This window comes from Alligator sinensis, unplaced genomic scaffold (assembly GCF_000455745.1).
Source record: "Alligator sinensis unplaced genomic scaffold, ASM45574v1 scaffold557_1, whole genome shotgun sequence".
In the NCBI taxonomy this organism is placed as follows: Eukaryota; Metazoa; Chordata; order Crocodylia; family Alligatoridae; genus Alligator; species Alligator sinensis.
In genome coordinates, this window is record NW_005842349.1 from 594,185 (window position 1) to 611,790 (window position 17,606).

Consider the following 17,606-nt stretch of genomic DNA (forward strand, 5'->3'; position numbering starts at 1 on the left):
GTGATGTTGGGTCACAGCGCTTTCCCTTTGTTTCTTTTGCCTCTCTGCCTTGGTAGTGAAGTGAGTTTGCTCAAAACAGTCAAGTCAAGTGCCTTGTACTTGTTGGTGCCATAGGGGATGATTCAGTGCTCATATCTCCAAGTTGTTGATATTAATATCGCATTTCTTCAAATTGGCCATGAGGGTGTCCTTCAATCTCTTCTTTTGCCCACCTCTAGAAGGGTAACCATTGGCAAACTGGGGTTGTAGGACCTGTTTTGGGAGCCGGTTGTGAGATATCTTAATGACAGAGGTTCTCAAACTATGAGGCATGCCTCCCTCGGGAGTCGGGGCATCATGTCAAGGGAGGCATGATCTGTGAGTCTTTTTAATTTTTTTTGAGGATAAGTTGGATAAGTTGAAAAAAAGTTATATATTTAAAATATCTTGTTTAAATAACTGAAAATAAAATAATGGAAAAAGCTTGTGTTTAACCATACTAATGTTGCGTATCAACTCTGACACAACACATATGCTATGTCATGTTTTGTAAGTAAACTTGCAAACCTCAGCAGTGCATTTAGTGAGAGAGAGTTTAAATGAGAAATGGATTGTTTTGTGACAAAGGGAGAAAAGCACACAACCAAAGCTGCAGGAATGCAGCAGCAAGGTTTCCAGCAAAACACCAAGGTCAAATATATGACCAAGTTTATTTAAAGCTTGGTTTTACATGGAGCAGGTCCAGCAATGCATCAAGGCCTCAATGTACTGTATACACCAAAGCACTGGCAAATGACAATATGGGGCCCTGAAGGCTATGCCGGCATCTTGAAACAAGACACCCTACCTTGATATCTAAACCTGTAGAATTTATTCACAGGAAGCTCAATGAATTAACAGGACAAAAAATGTTGTTGAAGTGTAAAGCACTGTTAATCTGAAGGCTATTGTGGCTTCTTACCATGCGGCTTCGCGTATTGCCAAAGCAGACAAGGCTCACAACATGAGTGAGAAACTAATCCTTCTAACTGCAAAGGATATGTGCTCAGTGATGACAGAACAGAACGCAGCATCGCAGCTAGATGTGATCCCACTTTCAAATGACAGTTTCACGCCATACTAAGGAGACAGCAACTGATGTAAAAGAGCAGCTCTTAGCAAGTGTTTGTCAAAGCTCATTATTTTGTTCAGATAGATGAGTCTACCAATATATCAAACACTGCACAGCTACTGATGTATATGCATTTTGCTACAGCAACAGAATTAAAGGAAGAATGTTTTGTTTTGCCATCCTCTCCCCACATGAGCTACTGGTGAAGAGCTTTTTAACTGTTTAATACTTTTGCCTAAGACACAGGCCTTGATTGGGGACGTTGCTTTGGAAGTTGCAGCAATGGTCTATGATAGGATGACATAATGGGCGTGTGACAACAGTACAAGAAGTGGCCTCCACAACAACCTGGAATCGTTGTATGAACCACAGACAGACATTGGCTGCTAAGAAGATGCCAGAGGAGTTCAGTATTCTCCAGGGATTGTCCTCTACTTGTAATATTTGGGGGAGCACCTGGATGGTTTTGATAGGTTAGTAAATTATCTTATGTTTTGTGAAATTAACAGTGAGTCCTAGTGTTTCACAGAAGCAGCTGAGAGTGATCTAGAGCTCTTCAATGGATGGACACACAACACATCGTCAGCATACTGAAGATCAATAATGGAAGTGTTGGTTATCTTGGATTTGGCATGTAACAGGTTGATGTAAAAAGAGATTCCTGTCATCCCCATGCTAAGAAAAACATTACCAAAGCAAATATGAAGGAACAAAAACCCAGGATCATGCAGGCTGAAAACCCCAATAGTTTATGTTCTTGGAAAAAGTCTGTAGAGGAAACTTTTTGGGACTGCATGCTGAAACTGTTAAGAATGGAAAGAATTGTCTACTAGCTTTTGATTCTCACTGGGCACATCTATATGTTCATTAATGCACCTTAGTTACTACACATTTAGTTTAGTATTTGCCTAATAAAGTACTAACTAAATGTGCAGTAACTAGGGTTACTGCACAGTAGCACTGGCTTATGCTTATTTTGTGACACTGACTGTGCAGTAGCCTAATAACACTGGTCAGTAGGCTATTAGCATGGTTTTTGACCAACATGGAATTGAGCAGTGTTATTAGGCTAATGCACAGTAGGTGTTTCATGTAGATGCACTTTTATTCAGGAAACCAGACTTCATACTCTGCTTGTAAATAAGCATAATTACATCAAAGAAACTATCTGATTTCAATAATCATTTTTACTCGTAATAGAATCAATCTCCATAGGACAATAGATTTGGCTAACTGCTTGGGTCCAAAGGGAACAATGCACAAGACATCTGTGCAATATGAAGCTGTATTGATCAAAATTTGGCCCCAGAATTTTGGATTGTCCCATTCTTAGTTAAAGTCTAATTTGGTGTTAGTCAAAGCCAGCAGGATACTCTTATTCCTTCAGAATACTGCTGAACTGAACCAGAACTTTAGGCAGGTGAAAATAACTACCTATGCACAATGTCTAGACACATTATTTATTTTAGAAATTACTTTAGTTTTATTACTTTAAAATACTTACCATATTCATATTTGGAATATTATGGCCAGCCACAAAAAAGAAGATCGAGGTACAAAACTTACTTAGGACAGTACACAATTTTGTAACAAATTTCTTCAGAGGTTCATATTGTTGAAAGACTCCCTTATTACCAAAGAAGATCTGGGGGGGAAAAAAAAAACAATTTTATTCATACAAGAGTGGAACATGCAGGAAGCCTCGTGGGTCTGCCACTACAAGCACCTGGTGACCCTTGGGGTTCAACCCACCCACTGTCTCTCTCCAGCCCCATCTCACTAATGTGAAATTAACAATCAATCAAACCTTTTATAATAATGATAATGACTAAAGGATAGAAAAATAGCAAACAATCCTTTAGTCCTAATATTTCCACAAGCTCACAACTACCTATTCCTTCTTATTCTACTGAGCAATAAACATGAAGGAAGCCATCTTTCCATTTTCATGGCAATAAAATATTTAACCTAGCTCTGTTATTAGACAGAGCCAGGTTAAATATTATTATACTGCCTCTAATTACAGGCAGTCATTTGCATTGACATAAACATTTGCCATATTCAGGTGAACAGAGTCAGGCCCTGAAGCATCTTCTCGAAGTTAAAGAAGTAAAAAAGTTTAAAAAAAAAAAAAAAAAAAAAAAGGCTTCATCCCCACCTGCAGTGGTTTGTTTGGAGCCCTATCAACAGAGAAACAGGAGGAAATTCTGTCAGTGGAAGTGACCAGGTCAGGCCTCCCCAAAGTGGGGAGGACTGAGACCACCGCCACCAAAAGGAAGCAATGGGTGGTGGTTGGAGACTCCCTTCTGCAGGGGAAGGAAGCACCCATCTGCCAGCCTGATCTGTTGTCTCAAGGGGTCTGCTGCTTGCCCACAGCCCATATCTGAGATGTCATGGAAGGATTACCAAGACTCATCCGGCCTCTGATTACTACCTCATGCTGCTTATCTATGTGGGCGTCAATAATACTGTCAGGGGGGACCTTGGGCAGATCAAATGTGACTACAGGGCTCTGGGTGCAAGGGTGAAGAAGATAAGGGCTCAGGTAGTGTTCTCCTTGATCCTTCTGGTCAAGGGGAAGGTGCCAGGCAGGAGCAGAAGCATCCTGAAGATCAATGTAAGGCTGCGCAAATTGTGTTATCAGCAGGGCTTTGGGTTCTTTGATCGCAGGATGTTGTTCCAAGAAGGGAGATTGTCAGGTGGATCCTGTCTCTTCCTAGCAAAGAGGGAAGAGTATCTTCACAGACAGGTTCAATAACCTAGTGAGGAGGATTTAAACTAGGTTTGCCAGGGGATAGACCAAAGCCCTGGGGTAAGTGAGGAAGCAAATGTCCTAAAGAAAGTGCAAGCAAGAGGGGGCAACAAGGGAGGCCTTCTCATTCTTCCTGAGAAAGTAGGGCAATCAGCTAGTTACCTCAGATGCCTGTACACAAATGTATGCCACATCAGAAAGAACTGGAAGTCCTCGTATAGTCATGGAACTGTGATGTGATTGGAATAATAAAGACTTAATGGGATAACTTGCATGACTGGAGTACTGTCATGGATGGGTATAAACTGTTCAGAAAGAACAGATAGAGAGAAGAGGAGGAGGAGTTGGTTTTTATATAAAAGATGAAGCTGTATGAATGTTCAGAGGTACAATATGAAACTGGAGATAGGCCGGTTGAAAGCCTCTGGGTTAGAGACAGAGAGAAGAGCAACAAGAGTGTTTTCATGATGGGTGTCTGCTATAGACCACCAAACCAAGAGGATGAGGTGGATGCAGCTTTCTTCAGACATCTAGTGGAAATATCCAGATCACAGGCTCTGGTTCTCACTGGGGACATCAATAACTCTGACACCTGCTAGGAGAGCAATAAAGTAGTATACAGGCAATCCGGAAAGATTTTGGAGAGTGTTAGGGATGACTTCCTGGTGCAACTATTGGAGAGGCCAAATAGAGGCTGTGTTCTTTTTGACCCGCTACTCACATATAGGGAAGAATTGGTGGGGAATGTAGTAGTGGATGACATTTTGGGTAGTAGTGAACATGAGATGATTGAGTTGAGGATCCTTAGGAAAAGATGGAAGGAGAGCAGCAGAATAAGGACCCTGGTCTTCAGAAAAGCAGACTTGGACTCACCCAGGTAACTGATGGACAGGATGCCCTGGGAGGCCAGTCTAAGAAACAGAAGAGTCCAAGAGAGCTGGCTGTACTTTGAAGAAACCTTATTGAGGGCACAGGAATGAACTATCCCAATGTGTAGGAAGACTAGTAAATATGGCTGAAGATCATTGGCTTAGCAGGGAACTCTTCTATGAGCTAAAACACAAAAAGCAGCTTCCAAGAATTGGAAACTTGGAAAAATTAGTAGAGAGGAGAAAAAGTGTATTCCTCAGGCATGCATGGATGAAATCAGGAAGGTCAGCGTGCAATTGGAGTTGCATCCAGCAAAGAATGTGAACAATAACAAGAAGGGTTTCTACAAGTATGTCAGGAGCAAGAGGAAGATCAGGAAGAGTATGGGTCCCTTACTGATCAGAGGAGACAACCTAGTGACAGAAGATATGAAAAAGGCTGAAGTACTCAATGCCTTTCTACCTCAGTGTTCACAGGCAAGGTCAGCTCCCAGACTTCTTCACTGGGCAGCATAGTTTGGGGAGGAGCCAACAGTGTCAAAAGAACAGGTTAGGAACTGTTTAGAAAAGCTGGATATGAATGAGTTCATGGTGGCAGACTCAAGGCACTCAAGAGTGCTGAGGAAGTTGGCTGATGTGACTGCAGAGCCACTAGCCATTATCTTTGAAAATGCATGGCGAATTGGGAGAGATCCTGGACAACTGGAAAATGGCAAATTTAGTGCCCATCTTTAAGAAAGGGAAGAAGGGGGATCCAGGGAACTACAGACCAGTCAGCCTCACCTCAGTCCCTGAAAAAATCGTGGAGCATGTCTTCAAGGAGTCCATTTCTAAGTACTTGGAGAAGATAATTAGGAACAGTCAGCATGGATTGACCAAGGGCAAGTCGTGCCTGACCAATCTGATTGCCTTCTACAATGAGATGACTGGCACTGTGCATGTGGAGAGAGGAGTGGATGTGATATACCTTGACTTTACCAAGGTTTTTGATATAGTCTCCCACAACATTCCTCGCAGACAACCTAAGGAAGTATGGGCTGGACAAACGGATTGTAAGGTGGATAGACTACTGGCTCAAGCATTGAGCTCAGAGGGTAATAATCAATGGCTTGATGTCTATTTGGCAGTCAGTATTAAGTGAAGTGCCACAAGAGTTGGTTCTGGGACCGGTTTTGTTCAATGTCTTCATCAACACCCTGAAAGATGGCATAGAGTGCACCCTCAGCAAGTCTGCAGATCACACCAAGCTGCAGGGAGTAGGAGATATGTTGGAGGGTAGGACTAGGATTCAGAGATGCAGAGACTAATTGGAGAATTGGACCAAGAGATATAGATAGCATGGCTATATTGTTTTTAGGGAAATCTGGGACACTGCCTCCCCCAGCCCGAAGTAAGTGGTGCTGTTGCAGGCAGAGGCAGGTGGGCAGGGAGCAGTCTGGTGGGGAGGTAAAGCATCATATTGCACCAGGCAGGTGCCTGCCCACCAGCCTGCCTGGTGCACCATGCGGCTCTACCTTCCTGCTGGATTGCACCCTATGCCCCTGCGATTCCGGGACTTTTATTTCAATTCTCACCAACCATCTGGGACTGACTTATGAAACCTGGGACTGCCCTGGGCAAGCTGGGATGTATGGTCACCCTAGGAATTGACTGCAGTAATAGAAAGCAAAACACTCCTATAACCTCACCTACTTACATTATTCAAATTACAGAGAGACTCCAAACTGTAAAGAAATATTTGAATAATCAAATATCTGGGGTATGCATTTTCAACAGTCCTGATCATATCTCAGCTTCTTCCAGTTCCTGACATTGCACCCCTCCCCCCCCCGCTCCACTACCTTCCCCTCACCCCCACAGACTAGGATGGGTCCAGGAGGCATTCAGTAGCTTTGCAGTGTTCATAGACTCCCCTATATTAGCTATCCATATAGATAGAGGCAAAGTAGATGCAGTCAGAATCGGGAATCCTGCTATATGGGTGAAGGAATAACATACCCTGAGTAATGATTCAGGAAGACGCAAAAACTTTATCACAGGGCTTGTTGCATAAGTAAGTGTGGCTACAGGACCCAATGCAAAAAAGACTTTGATTTTTTGAGCCAACTCTGGATTAGTTAAAAATGCTGTAAAACCTAAGAAAATAGAGGAAATATTGTAATATAGCAAAACTGAATCTGAAATAGTCCTGGTTTACTCAAATGAAAATCAAATATTCATTCTCAATCCCAATTCAGATTATACTTGGAAAAATTAAATTCCATGGATATTGTTCAGTTGGATTCTAGTGGCCAAAAGTAAGCAAATTACTTGATATTTTCAAATCACTTTATTGGGACGGTAGGGTTACAGTGATGTTGAAACCATGATGGTCCAAGAAAGAATGGACCACTATATATTTGGGAGTTACTTCAATAAAAGGCATCAAGAAAACAGTCCTTGCCTCTTGTAGTCATTGGAAGTTTCTCTAAAATCAGATTTTTGTTGCTTTCTGAAATTTTCCTCTAGGCATTGCAAAATCCAGTGTGTTATTTTGTGCATTTTATGCTAGTTAGTTTCCAAAGACCAGTAGCATTTTAAAACATGTAAAACAATAGTACAGTATTTCGAAGGTTTGGATTGAGGAACAGAATATTATTTTAATCTTAACTCTAAATATAACCGTACAATACAACAATGTCCACATACAAAACTAATAAAGCATCGATTTAAACTCAAAAAGGCATGGGAGTAGCAAGATAAAAATGAGTTCAGCCCTTTGTTGATTTGCTATATTCCATTGTTGGATGGTAAGGAGTTTGATAATACTGATTTTAGTGGCTGTCAATTTGTTTTAAAGCAGCAGCATTTCCCATCCAAGCATCAAAAGTGCATTTAGAAAATCAGGAAATTGGTTTAAAATCATGAGATTTTAAGAATAATAGTAGCTAATATAATTTATGATTACTGGTTAAGGTGCACACCAATCTAACATACACCTTAACATACCTATAGTTGTCCCTGCTGAATGGCCAGCGTAATAGAGCTGTTTCTGTCCAGTTTTTTCCAGGATAAAATGTAGTGTTGCTGGAATATCATATTTACCCATCTCATCAAAACTACAGGGAGAAAACATAAATAGTTTACATGAATAAATTCTAATACAATTGGCCACAACAGCACACAGATTCCTTAGTTAAGTGATATAGGGACTGGTCAGTGATCATGTCAATTCCTGCGTCCTTTGTTTCCCTTCAAAGAGGAAGTACCACTAATGTGTTTCAAATATTTAGCATGTGTATTTACTGTACCAAGCAGTATAATGAGAAAGAAGACGTCTAGACAGAGCTCCTGAACGCTGTTAGCTTGGCAGCCTTATAAATAGGAGTATCCTCTATATTGTATGACTTCAACAGCATGGCTGGTAGATGTGGATCAGCCTTGATCTGCAGGTCTGGCTGTGAGCTTGTTCAGTACTTGCACACTTCTGAGAGTGACAGAGCTTTCAGATTTAGGACAGCATCCTTCACTTATCTCTGAAAATTAAACTATGGGGAGTTTTCTTCCTCATTTGTTGCACTGGCATGGATTGTCCACCTTACTTCATTCTCTCTCTCTCCTACTGCTGCAGCCTTTCACTGCTCAGTCTCACTATCATTGTCCATTGTGCTTTTTACCTCACTTTCTCACCTCCATTACCTTTCTCTTCAGAAACCCCCTACATTTATCAACAACTGTCCTTTTCTCCTACAATCCCTTCCCAAATTTGAGCCTTAGTGAGTAAACTTTTCCCTGGGTCTTTCATCACCCTATTCCTGTAGGCCACTCTCATCCTCCAATCACCATCAATCTAGGAAGCAGTGAATTAGGAATGAGTTCTAGAAATAGGAATGAGAACTAGATGCAATGGTCCTCCATCCCATTATTATTATCTATCCCACAGAAACTGCTATTTTCAAAATTTCAATCATTCAGTGTACCTGAACTTCCAGAACTCTTTCTGGCTGGGCTTAAGAGTCTTATGCTTTGAGGACCAGGTGTTCCCTCTGCTGTTTCCTAACCAAACATCATAGCCAGCATCTGCTAGGATGAAGCCCAGGCTGTTTTTAGGCAGGTTAGAAATCCAAGTGATTGCATCTCCTAGGACTGCATGCTGCAAAAACACCACAGGTTTTTTTCCTGGAAAGGAAGAGTTTATTGTCATTCAGCAATGACGACAGTGCAGTTAGGTTTGGGTTACAGTGTTCTTCTGGAATGAGGTAGAAATTGGACATTTCATGGTGGTTGGACAAAAACTTAACAATACACTGTAGCAGGCTGCCTTCTTTCAAACATTCTTTGTTCCTCTCTTGAGTGTCTGTCTGCAGTCTTAGCGCTATGTAGTCTCTCACCTTGGCATTTGCTACCTAGAGCACCTCTCATCCTACCCCAGTTATATACAGGTCTTCATCAAACAAAGTAAATAAACAGAAACCTTATCATCCTGGCCCCTGAGATGGGTCCACTGTGGCATCAGTCTTCTTTCCCAGGTTAATACTCCTCCTAGTGCTGGAGTTCCCTACCTCAACTCTGTGTTCTCAACATGCGCCCCCGCCCTCTCCCTGCAACTCTTGTTCTGCCTCCTGGGGTTTTTAATTCCCAGCAAGCTACATCCTCAGCTGCAGCCCTTCACTCTAACTAGCTGCTTTCTCTTAAAGGAACAGGCCATCCTGTTACATACCTCGCCCCTCAAGAATGAAGTCAGAGACTCACTTTTCCAAATTTCAGACCCCCACCTCCCTGCCCTTTGCAGAAGTCCATATTCATATGGACTTCCTGAAGTCTCAGGCCTGTGGCATATCTTAAACATGTATGGATGCAAAGCCAGGTACCAAAGCGTGAGCCTGATGTTTGTGTTCCACATGTATATAGGTCACAGATGCCTTCAGGAACTGAACATTGGGAGGGTCCACCAGCTGTTCCTGCACAAATGTTTGGACTGAGTCCAAATTCACAAGTCCCAGAATTTGGATATCTCCTATCCAGACAAGAAGTATATATGCTGTCCACCTGGGAAATTCTCCTGGGACCTCAGATATCCTGGATTTACCATAACTATAGTCTGTGAGGGGGCAAATCTCAGTGCCAGTCCCCAGGCTGGCCACATGAGAACAGACCAAGGGCTCCCCTGGCCTCTACTACCACCTCCCAGTGATGATACTCTCTTGCCTCTGGCTCCATGACTCAAAATTTTCAGCTCACCCTGCTCTTTTGGGGAGGGAGGCCACAGCACCCTGGGGCTCCATCGCACCCCAGCTACAGAGGCTGTCACTGCTCCAGCCCCACTCCCTCCCTCACTACTGCTGCAGCCGCCCATACTGCCCCACGTTTGGCTGGGGGCACATGCCCCCACATCTGTGTGTGGTGGAGGCGACTGCCATTGCAGGCTGGGCTTTGTGCCCTGAGCCCACTACAGCTGGCCTAGGAGCGGCCAGATGCTACGTGCGTTCCGCCACTGGGCTAAGCTGTGCCTGCACGAGGCCAGCTGCAGCAGGGCTTGATGCACAGCTACAACTGCCTCCACCACCTCCACTCTGCACAGAGATGTGGGGAGCACGTGCCCCCACGGCCTCTGCTGGGGTGCACCCAGGAGTAGGAGCCTTGTCCCCACCCCTGGATGACCCCCCCAGTCTCCAATCCTCCCACCACCCAGCCAAGCTGGGACCCCACTTACCTTCCCCTGCTCCTGGCTGGGCTGTACCATCCCTCCCTCGCTACAGGGGCCTCGATCTGGCTCCCACCTCTTCCCTTCCCCAAACTGACCTACTGGACTGGGGAGTTCGGGGGCTCATGCACATGCATGTGTGCGCCTAGCCCCCCACCCCACCTCAGCCCAGGATCAACTAAAAGAGGTTCCCCAGTCAACTGGTTGATTGCAATCAACTGGTTGGGAACCACTGTCCTAGAAGAAGGCATTACTATGCAAGTTGCATAATCATCTCAAGTCAGGACTGGTGTAAATATTCAGATAAAGCAAGTTACACTTAGAATATATTAAATCATAGAGAAGTGGGGGAAGGTACCTCCATAGGTCATCTAGTCCAACCCCACACCAGAGGCAGGATCATTCCTATCTAAACCATCCTATACAAATCCACTGAGCAACCTACTGTTAAACTATAGTCAACCCTGACAATCACAAGACATAATACCCTAACCTGCCACAAGTCAAACAGGGGGACTAAGGCAGCCAATATCTTGCTGCTATCAGGTTTGTTTAAACATGCTTGAAAGATCCCAGTCAACCATTTTCTTCTTCAGTGGGAAGCCAACTGAGAAGCTCCAGAATTTCCACTAGCGCACAATAGAGGGACAATGCTGGTGTCAGATCAAGACACCAATATCAGAATATGGCAAGCATTCGCAATAGAATGACCTTCCTTTCCACTACCAATGCCTTTGAGTATAGTGTACATCTTTTATAAAACTGAAAACTAGCCCAGGCTTCCATCCTTGGACAGAATGGTAGATAATCAACTTCCTCACCCACATGCAGCAAGAGGTAGAAAAATCACCTTGTTTAAAATGCACTTTCTACCCCTTTTGTCCCAGGAAAAGAATTTTATAATGCCAGGCCAACCTTACCTATATTTAGGATTTCATACAGAATCAGAATTCAGATGTGAATGGAAATGTGTGATATATGCAGCTGTACATACATAAGTACAAGCCCAAATTCATCCCATCAGAGCTTTCTTTTTCAGACAAAAAATTTTACCTTTGTTCCAACTGTTCTTCCCACTAGGAATTCTGTTAATACTAAGGATATAACCATCTTCAGTCACAACTTCATACTCCTCAGCAGGGTATCCATGATACCTGATAATTTCAGTCTGCAGGAAGCCAAATGAAACCCTGGTTAGAAAAATCCATTTTTCACATGGTCTGGGATGTTAGGTAAGGATCCCTGTGGAAGGAATGCTATCCTAGTCCACAGGTTTAACCAAATTGCTCATCAAAGTAAAATCTGAGGAGAGTCGGAAAGAAAAAGGTCTGCCACGTTTGTGCTTATCTGTTCCCTGAGGCTGTTGGCCTCTGTTTCAGATGCTTACACGCTAACTTACAGAGCATGTCTACATGTGCATTTTATCTTTGAGCAGTTAACTTTTGAGTAAATTACTTGAAAGTAAATGGTCCCAGGCAGGCACATACAGGCACATACATGTGCAGGGAAGCGGGAGCAGATTTTCAGCTACTAGCAGCAAACTACTCCTACTTCCTGGGGCCCTGCAACAAGCTCCTGCTACCACCTGCCTGCAGCCAGAGGCCATATTTAAAAGAACTGCCATCTGGCTCATGGTAGTCTGGGCCCTGCCTGCTCCTGCACACACAGCAACCACCTGGCGAGCCTCACTGTGCCATCTCAGGCCCTGTGCCACCACGCAGCTGTCAACTGGGCCCCATCCTGCTGGCTAGACCCTGGCAGAGATGCCAACAATGTGCTCCTAGATGCTACCACCAGGACCATCCACACCCTCCCAAGGCCTCCAGCCCTGCCACATCTGGGCCCACCTGGCCAGCCAAGACTGGTAACTGCACACTATCCAGGCCACTTGGGATGCTGAACAGTGGCTGGAGGCATTCTGCATGACCTGAGCCACCTTTCTGGACCTCCTGGAGCACCTGGAATGACAGGACACCACCATGCAGCAACCCCTCCCCGTGTAATGGGAAAGTTTGTTATTACCCTGAAATAAAATAGTTTTTTTGATAAGCATACTGTTAGGTTAACAATAATTTAGATTATTGAAAAGTATTAGCTTTGCAGTTGAATACTAGGCATGACCTATGGCCTAGCAATGCGACTGACCACAAGGCAAAATGATAGCTAAGCCTTTGTTTATGTTAAGTAATTATTTTAACTGTGTCAACCATCTTCTGAGAGAAAAGACAACGAACGTAAATCTGTCTTGACCTTTGCACTGAGGACCAGCTACAGCATGGTACGAGATAAGATCAGTGGGGCCACAGAAGGAGGGAAGATGACACCGCTGGAAACAGAACAGATTGGAATGCAAAAAATAACATGTAACCGTTATTAATTTCTGCCTTTGGAAAAAGTACTAGCTATAATAGATTAATGTAGTGTTACTATGGAAATTTGTAATGCACCATATAAGGAGATGATGACCATAAGTATTGCATAGTTAATGACCTTGTAGTTTTCTTTGTTAGAAAAGGTATAAAAGACAGCCCCACCCTTAAGTCGGGGCCATTTTTACCTCTTTGCTGGTTTATGGTCTTTGCTCGAGCAAATAAACTGCAGTCAACCCTTTACCCACGTTGTCTGGTCCCTATGCAGCTAGACAATGGACACCAGGGAGTTTTCTCCCACGACACCCGTGGGCACCCAGCTAACCATCACCGTGCTGAAGCTGGCTGTGCCCAACAGCCTTTGGTACATTGCCCAGCTCTTTGGCATCAGCAAGGCCAGTACTGGGGAGGCTTTTCTGAAGGTATGCGGTGCCTCCCAGGACATACTAGGGCACATGGTGCTCTGTGTGCATGACCCCTTGTGGTGGTGACAGAGTTTCACCCTGGAATTTCCCTAGTACACTGGGGCCCTGGACAGGACCCACAACCCTGTCACCTGGCCACCCTACAGCAACAACCCCTATGACAGCTGGTGGGCTTCCATTCCATCATGCTGCAGGTCATCATTGACCACCAAGGTACCTTCATGAATGTGAGTGCCAGCTGGGTGGGCCATGCCCACAATACATGTGTCTTCCAGAGCTCCACCCTGCCAGCCCTGGTGCAGAGTGGGTGCTTTGTGCTAAGGGTGCTAGACCTCCATCTGGTTGAGGTGGTGGTCCTGCCCTTCCTTATTAGGGACCCTGCCTACCCACTCCTCCCCTAGATCATGCAGCACTACATTGGCCAGCTGGACCTCAGCCAGGCCCTCTTCAACAGGTGTTCCTGGGCCAGACCCATGCCTTCATGGAGTGTGCCTTCAGCTGCCTGAAGGGATGCTAGCACACCCTCAATGCTCTTCTCAAGGTCATCAAGGCCACATCTCCCAGGTCATTATCACAGTCTGCATGCTTCATAACATCTGCAAGGCCTGGGGGGACCTCTTATGTGAGGTCTGGGAGGAGGAAATGCAGTGACTGGAGGACACCTGGGACTGGAAACACCAGCTGCAGCAGCAACAGCAGTGTCCTCCCCTTCCCTCCCCCCCTAATTCTCCTATTTTCAGTATTATTTTCCAATTCAATCTTAATTTCAAGCAATGCCATCATAGCTGGATGTGTGGAATACACACTGGTAAACTCTGTCATCAAGGTAGTCAATAATACTATCAGATGCTTAGTAGCCAGTTTCTTTTAAAGGACACCTAAACTACTGTCAAAAACCTTCCTCTTTAGTGCTGTTTTAATCAGGTACTGTGGTGTGCAAATGTGAATCATAGTCCTCCCCAGAAAGACTGGGTGAGAACCACCTCCCCTCCTCCTCATTGTGTCCAGACCATTGTCTTACGACTCCTTAAAAGAACTTGTAAAACCAGTTTAGTAACTCTGGAGCAAATCCTAGAGTGATTGGAATCCACTTTTGAATTGATTGGTCTGCATTAGTAGTTTTCAAATGATGCTGTTTCTTGATTGGGACCCTGTACTGATATCATCAAAAGTTATTTAAGGTCCAGGTCACCTGGGCTGGGTGACCTGAACCTTTTTTTCTCCTGTGGCTACTGAAACCTGAAAGATGACTTGCTCCTGTGGCCATCTGGCCATGTGCAAGCCAAACTTGGGGATATCCAAACCCCAAGCTTGTGGGCTTGGGCTTGCATATAGGATGCCCACCAAAGGATTTTGAAACACTGAAAGCCTCAAGCGGGGGTGGAGGATGTTTGTTGGTAGTAGGACCACATTTAGTTCTTGAATGACACACAGATTTGGAATTGATTTGGCTGATTTGGCCTGGAACACAAAAAAATTTCCTTAAAAAAAAAAGGCTGAATTGGGAACCAGAAAACCTGCTCTCCATGGTGGGGTCTCCCCTGCTCTTCACTGGAGAAGCAAACTGAAGCTATGTGAAAGGAAAGCCCTCAGGTACAGAGAGAGAAAGTCTGTCTCAGGGCTTGAGGCCTCTGTTCTCTTCCTCTACTTTCTGCTTTTGTTTTTCTCGGTTTTAAGTGGGATGATGCCTTTTTGCTATCTCCCAGCTATTGCATTTCAGCCTAGCTGTGCGGCTGAACCTCAGCCATATGTCTGGATGGCAGATTTGAGCCAGGGAAAAGACTGGCATGGTTTGAGCCAGGGTGAGACCTGGCACTTCTTGTTGTTTATCCAGGCCTCAATGCAGTATAGGCCTGGACAGGTTTTTTTGCTGCCTAGTCCAGGCCCCAGGAAATAGGCTGGGGCCTCCTTTTCCCTTTCTGCAGTTTATGCCCCAACCAAGCTGTGTGGCTGGGCACTAGTTGTAGTTCAGGCCCAAACCAAGACAGGCCTGGCCTCTTTCTGTTTCCTCATAGCTGTTAGGTCTCAGCATAACAGTGTAGCTGAGACTAAATGTCCAGGCTGCAGCCAAATGGGCCTGGTGCTCTTCTGTTGTATATTCAGGCCTTGCTTCAAGACAGGCCCAAATCCACCTTTTATTGTTTTATAGCTGTTGTGTCTCAGCCTAGGTGTCTTGCTACACCCCACTGTAGATTTGATACATGCTTGGGCCTGGCTTGGGTCCTGGCATGGTTTAGGCCTGGCACATGTTGTTGCTTTTGTAGGTCTTTGACCTGACCAAGCAGCATGGTTGGTAATGGTTGCAGTTCAGATTCTTTTGCTGTTTGGCTGGCTTTCCTTTCAGGTCTCTTGCAGTTTCCTGCCCCAGTAGAGCTAGGTTTAGGACTAGAAACTCTGGGGCGTGATATGCTGATGAAAGCTGCCGTCAACCCCTTAAAGCCACTATGTGGAAGTGGAGATCAGTGCTACAGTTTTGCAGGAAGCAGTGAAGGGCCCCTTGCAATGCAGAAGGAACTATGCTCTCTAGCAGCTTCCTGCAGTGCAGCAAAGCCATGGAGCACCTTATAGGACTTTCCCGTGTGGGCCCCCCCTCTCCAGCCCATTGCTAAAGGGCAGGAGGTACAGCTATAGGGGTGCAGACCCCCGGAACTACGTGTTGGGGAGCCCCAAGTCCCAGACTGCCTGGGTATGGTTAAAGCCTCCCCAAGAGGGAGCCACTATAGACCTTGATTTGTATTTTATAATGTTTTAAAACTATAGTTAGTAGTTACTTTTGTTTTTTCTTTATTCTTTGTAATAAATTTGGATTTTGTGTTTACACTGCTTGTGAAAGAGGGTTTGTTGGTTTTATTGGACAACCTAGTGATTCATTTCATGTTTCCAAGTTAGTCTGAGTGGGGGTTTGAGCCAACGTGAAATATATTTAGTGCCCAGAATTGAACCCAGCCCTTGTTACTGCTAACAGGTGCTCAGCAGAAGGGTTACACTTAAAATTATTGCAAAACAACATGAGCTGAAGCAATAAACAGTTGATCATTTAAAATGACTGATTACACAGTCCAATGTATGTACAGAGCTCCTACTTTTCCCATTCCCTAGGAGGAATTAAGAAACAATTCAGAGACCAGTATTTTGGGCAGCATACCTGCCCAAATTCAAATCCTGTTTTCTAGGAGAAAAATATCTGTTTTACTGAGAAGCCATGTTGCTAGTATACGGGAAGAGTTTAATTAACTTTAGATTGGAAAATGCCGTCCAACAACTCTATTAAGATAATACATCTATTTGGTAGTTAAAATCTTTCCAGCAAACTGTTAATGTCCTACCTAGCCAAGTGCAACAGGTGACTTATGGTCAATTCTTTAAATCCCTTCTCAAGCCCCCCGTACCATCCATAAAGGCTAAGCCATGTCAGAGGAAGCCAAAACCACCATGACAGACTTCATTCTCAATAATTTGGGCTATGGCTTAGAATATTAATGGTTTGATAATAAACACAGAAGAACTCCTATTGAATTCAACATGAGATGGATCATGCTTTAGGTGCCATGTCAATAGTTTCAGAGTAAGTGGCAAAGCTGGGGACAGAATTCAGTAATCCCAGCTCCCAAAGCAACTTGCCTTTCAGTCAAAAGCAAGATTCTAGGGCTACCTGACTAGCACTAAACTAGTATTTTTTCACTGTGTACTATATGCAAGGCGTAACTACTATCTGCACAATTATAGTTGGTATTTGTTGTGATCTAAACTCTAGTGAAGTTAGGATGGAATGTCTGTTTAGAAATAGAGAAAATGCTGGACCAAGGGATTTTATTTTTAAAGATATCTCTCCTAAACCATCCAGTGCTGGGCATTCTCAAAAGAGATGAAGTTATTAATAATAGAGACCATCCTTTGAAAAAAGAGACAAAGAAAATTACATCACTTACAACATTCATAAAACATTCTGGATCCACCCTGTTCCCTTTTAGGATTTCTTCTGAATTCATGGGGTTTGGTTTTTGAAATTCTCCAGAAAATGAAATTCCTTGGAACCAAACCAGCGTTATGAATATCCACATCCTGGGCCTGTGTGAAGCAAGGAATGTCTCTGTAATTAAGAAGACTATGAACATATTGTGTATCCCTGCTTTACATACATGCTTGCTACTTCATTTTTTAATAGAAAAGGGGTCCGGACATCTCTTTCTGCTTCTTTGGCATCCGATAGAAATGAACAACAGCAATGAGGGGCAAGTAGCTCAGGCTGAGGCCCGGTGAGAAAGGTATGATGCTGAAGAAGTATAGAGTTCACTTTGAGAAAGTGGGAATACCTGCATGTATATCCTTTCCCTAGACTATGTGCCCTCACATTGTCAGGGTGGTGAGAGGACTGTCTCCTACTCTCACTCCTAGACACTAAAGTATTTAAAAAAGAT

General features: G+C 44.1%; 1 protein-coding gene across 1 annotated transcript in view; it reads right to left on the reverse strand.

Moving 5' to 3' along the window:
* The window catches only part of LOC102375971 (lysosomal acid lipase/cholesteryl ester hydrolase-like), a 29,991-nt gene extending 12,742 nt beyond the window's left edge, over positions 1–17,249 (reverse strand). The window contains exons 1-6 of the mRNA XM_006029005.2: positions 17,118–17,249; positions 11,448–11,562; positions 8,671–8,869; positions 7,700–7,809; positions 6,710–6,846; positions 2,595–2,735 (exon numbers count right to left, since the gene is read on the reverse strand). Of these exons, the coding sequence (XP_006029067.2) occupies positions 2,595–2,735; positions 6,710–6,846; positions 7,700–7,809; positions 8,671–8,869; positions 11,448–11,562; positions 17,118–17,249 (834 nt within the window). The remainder of the gene's footprint in view (positions 1–2,594; positions 2,736–6,709; positions 6,847–7,699; positions 7,810–8,670; positions 8,870–11,447; positions 11,563–17,117) is intronic.
* Positions 17,250–17,606: the final 357 nt, after the last annotated feature.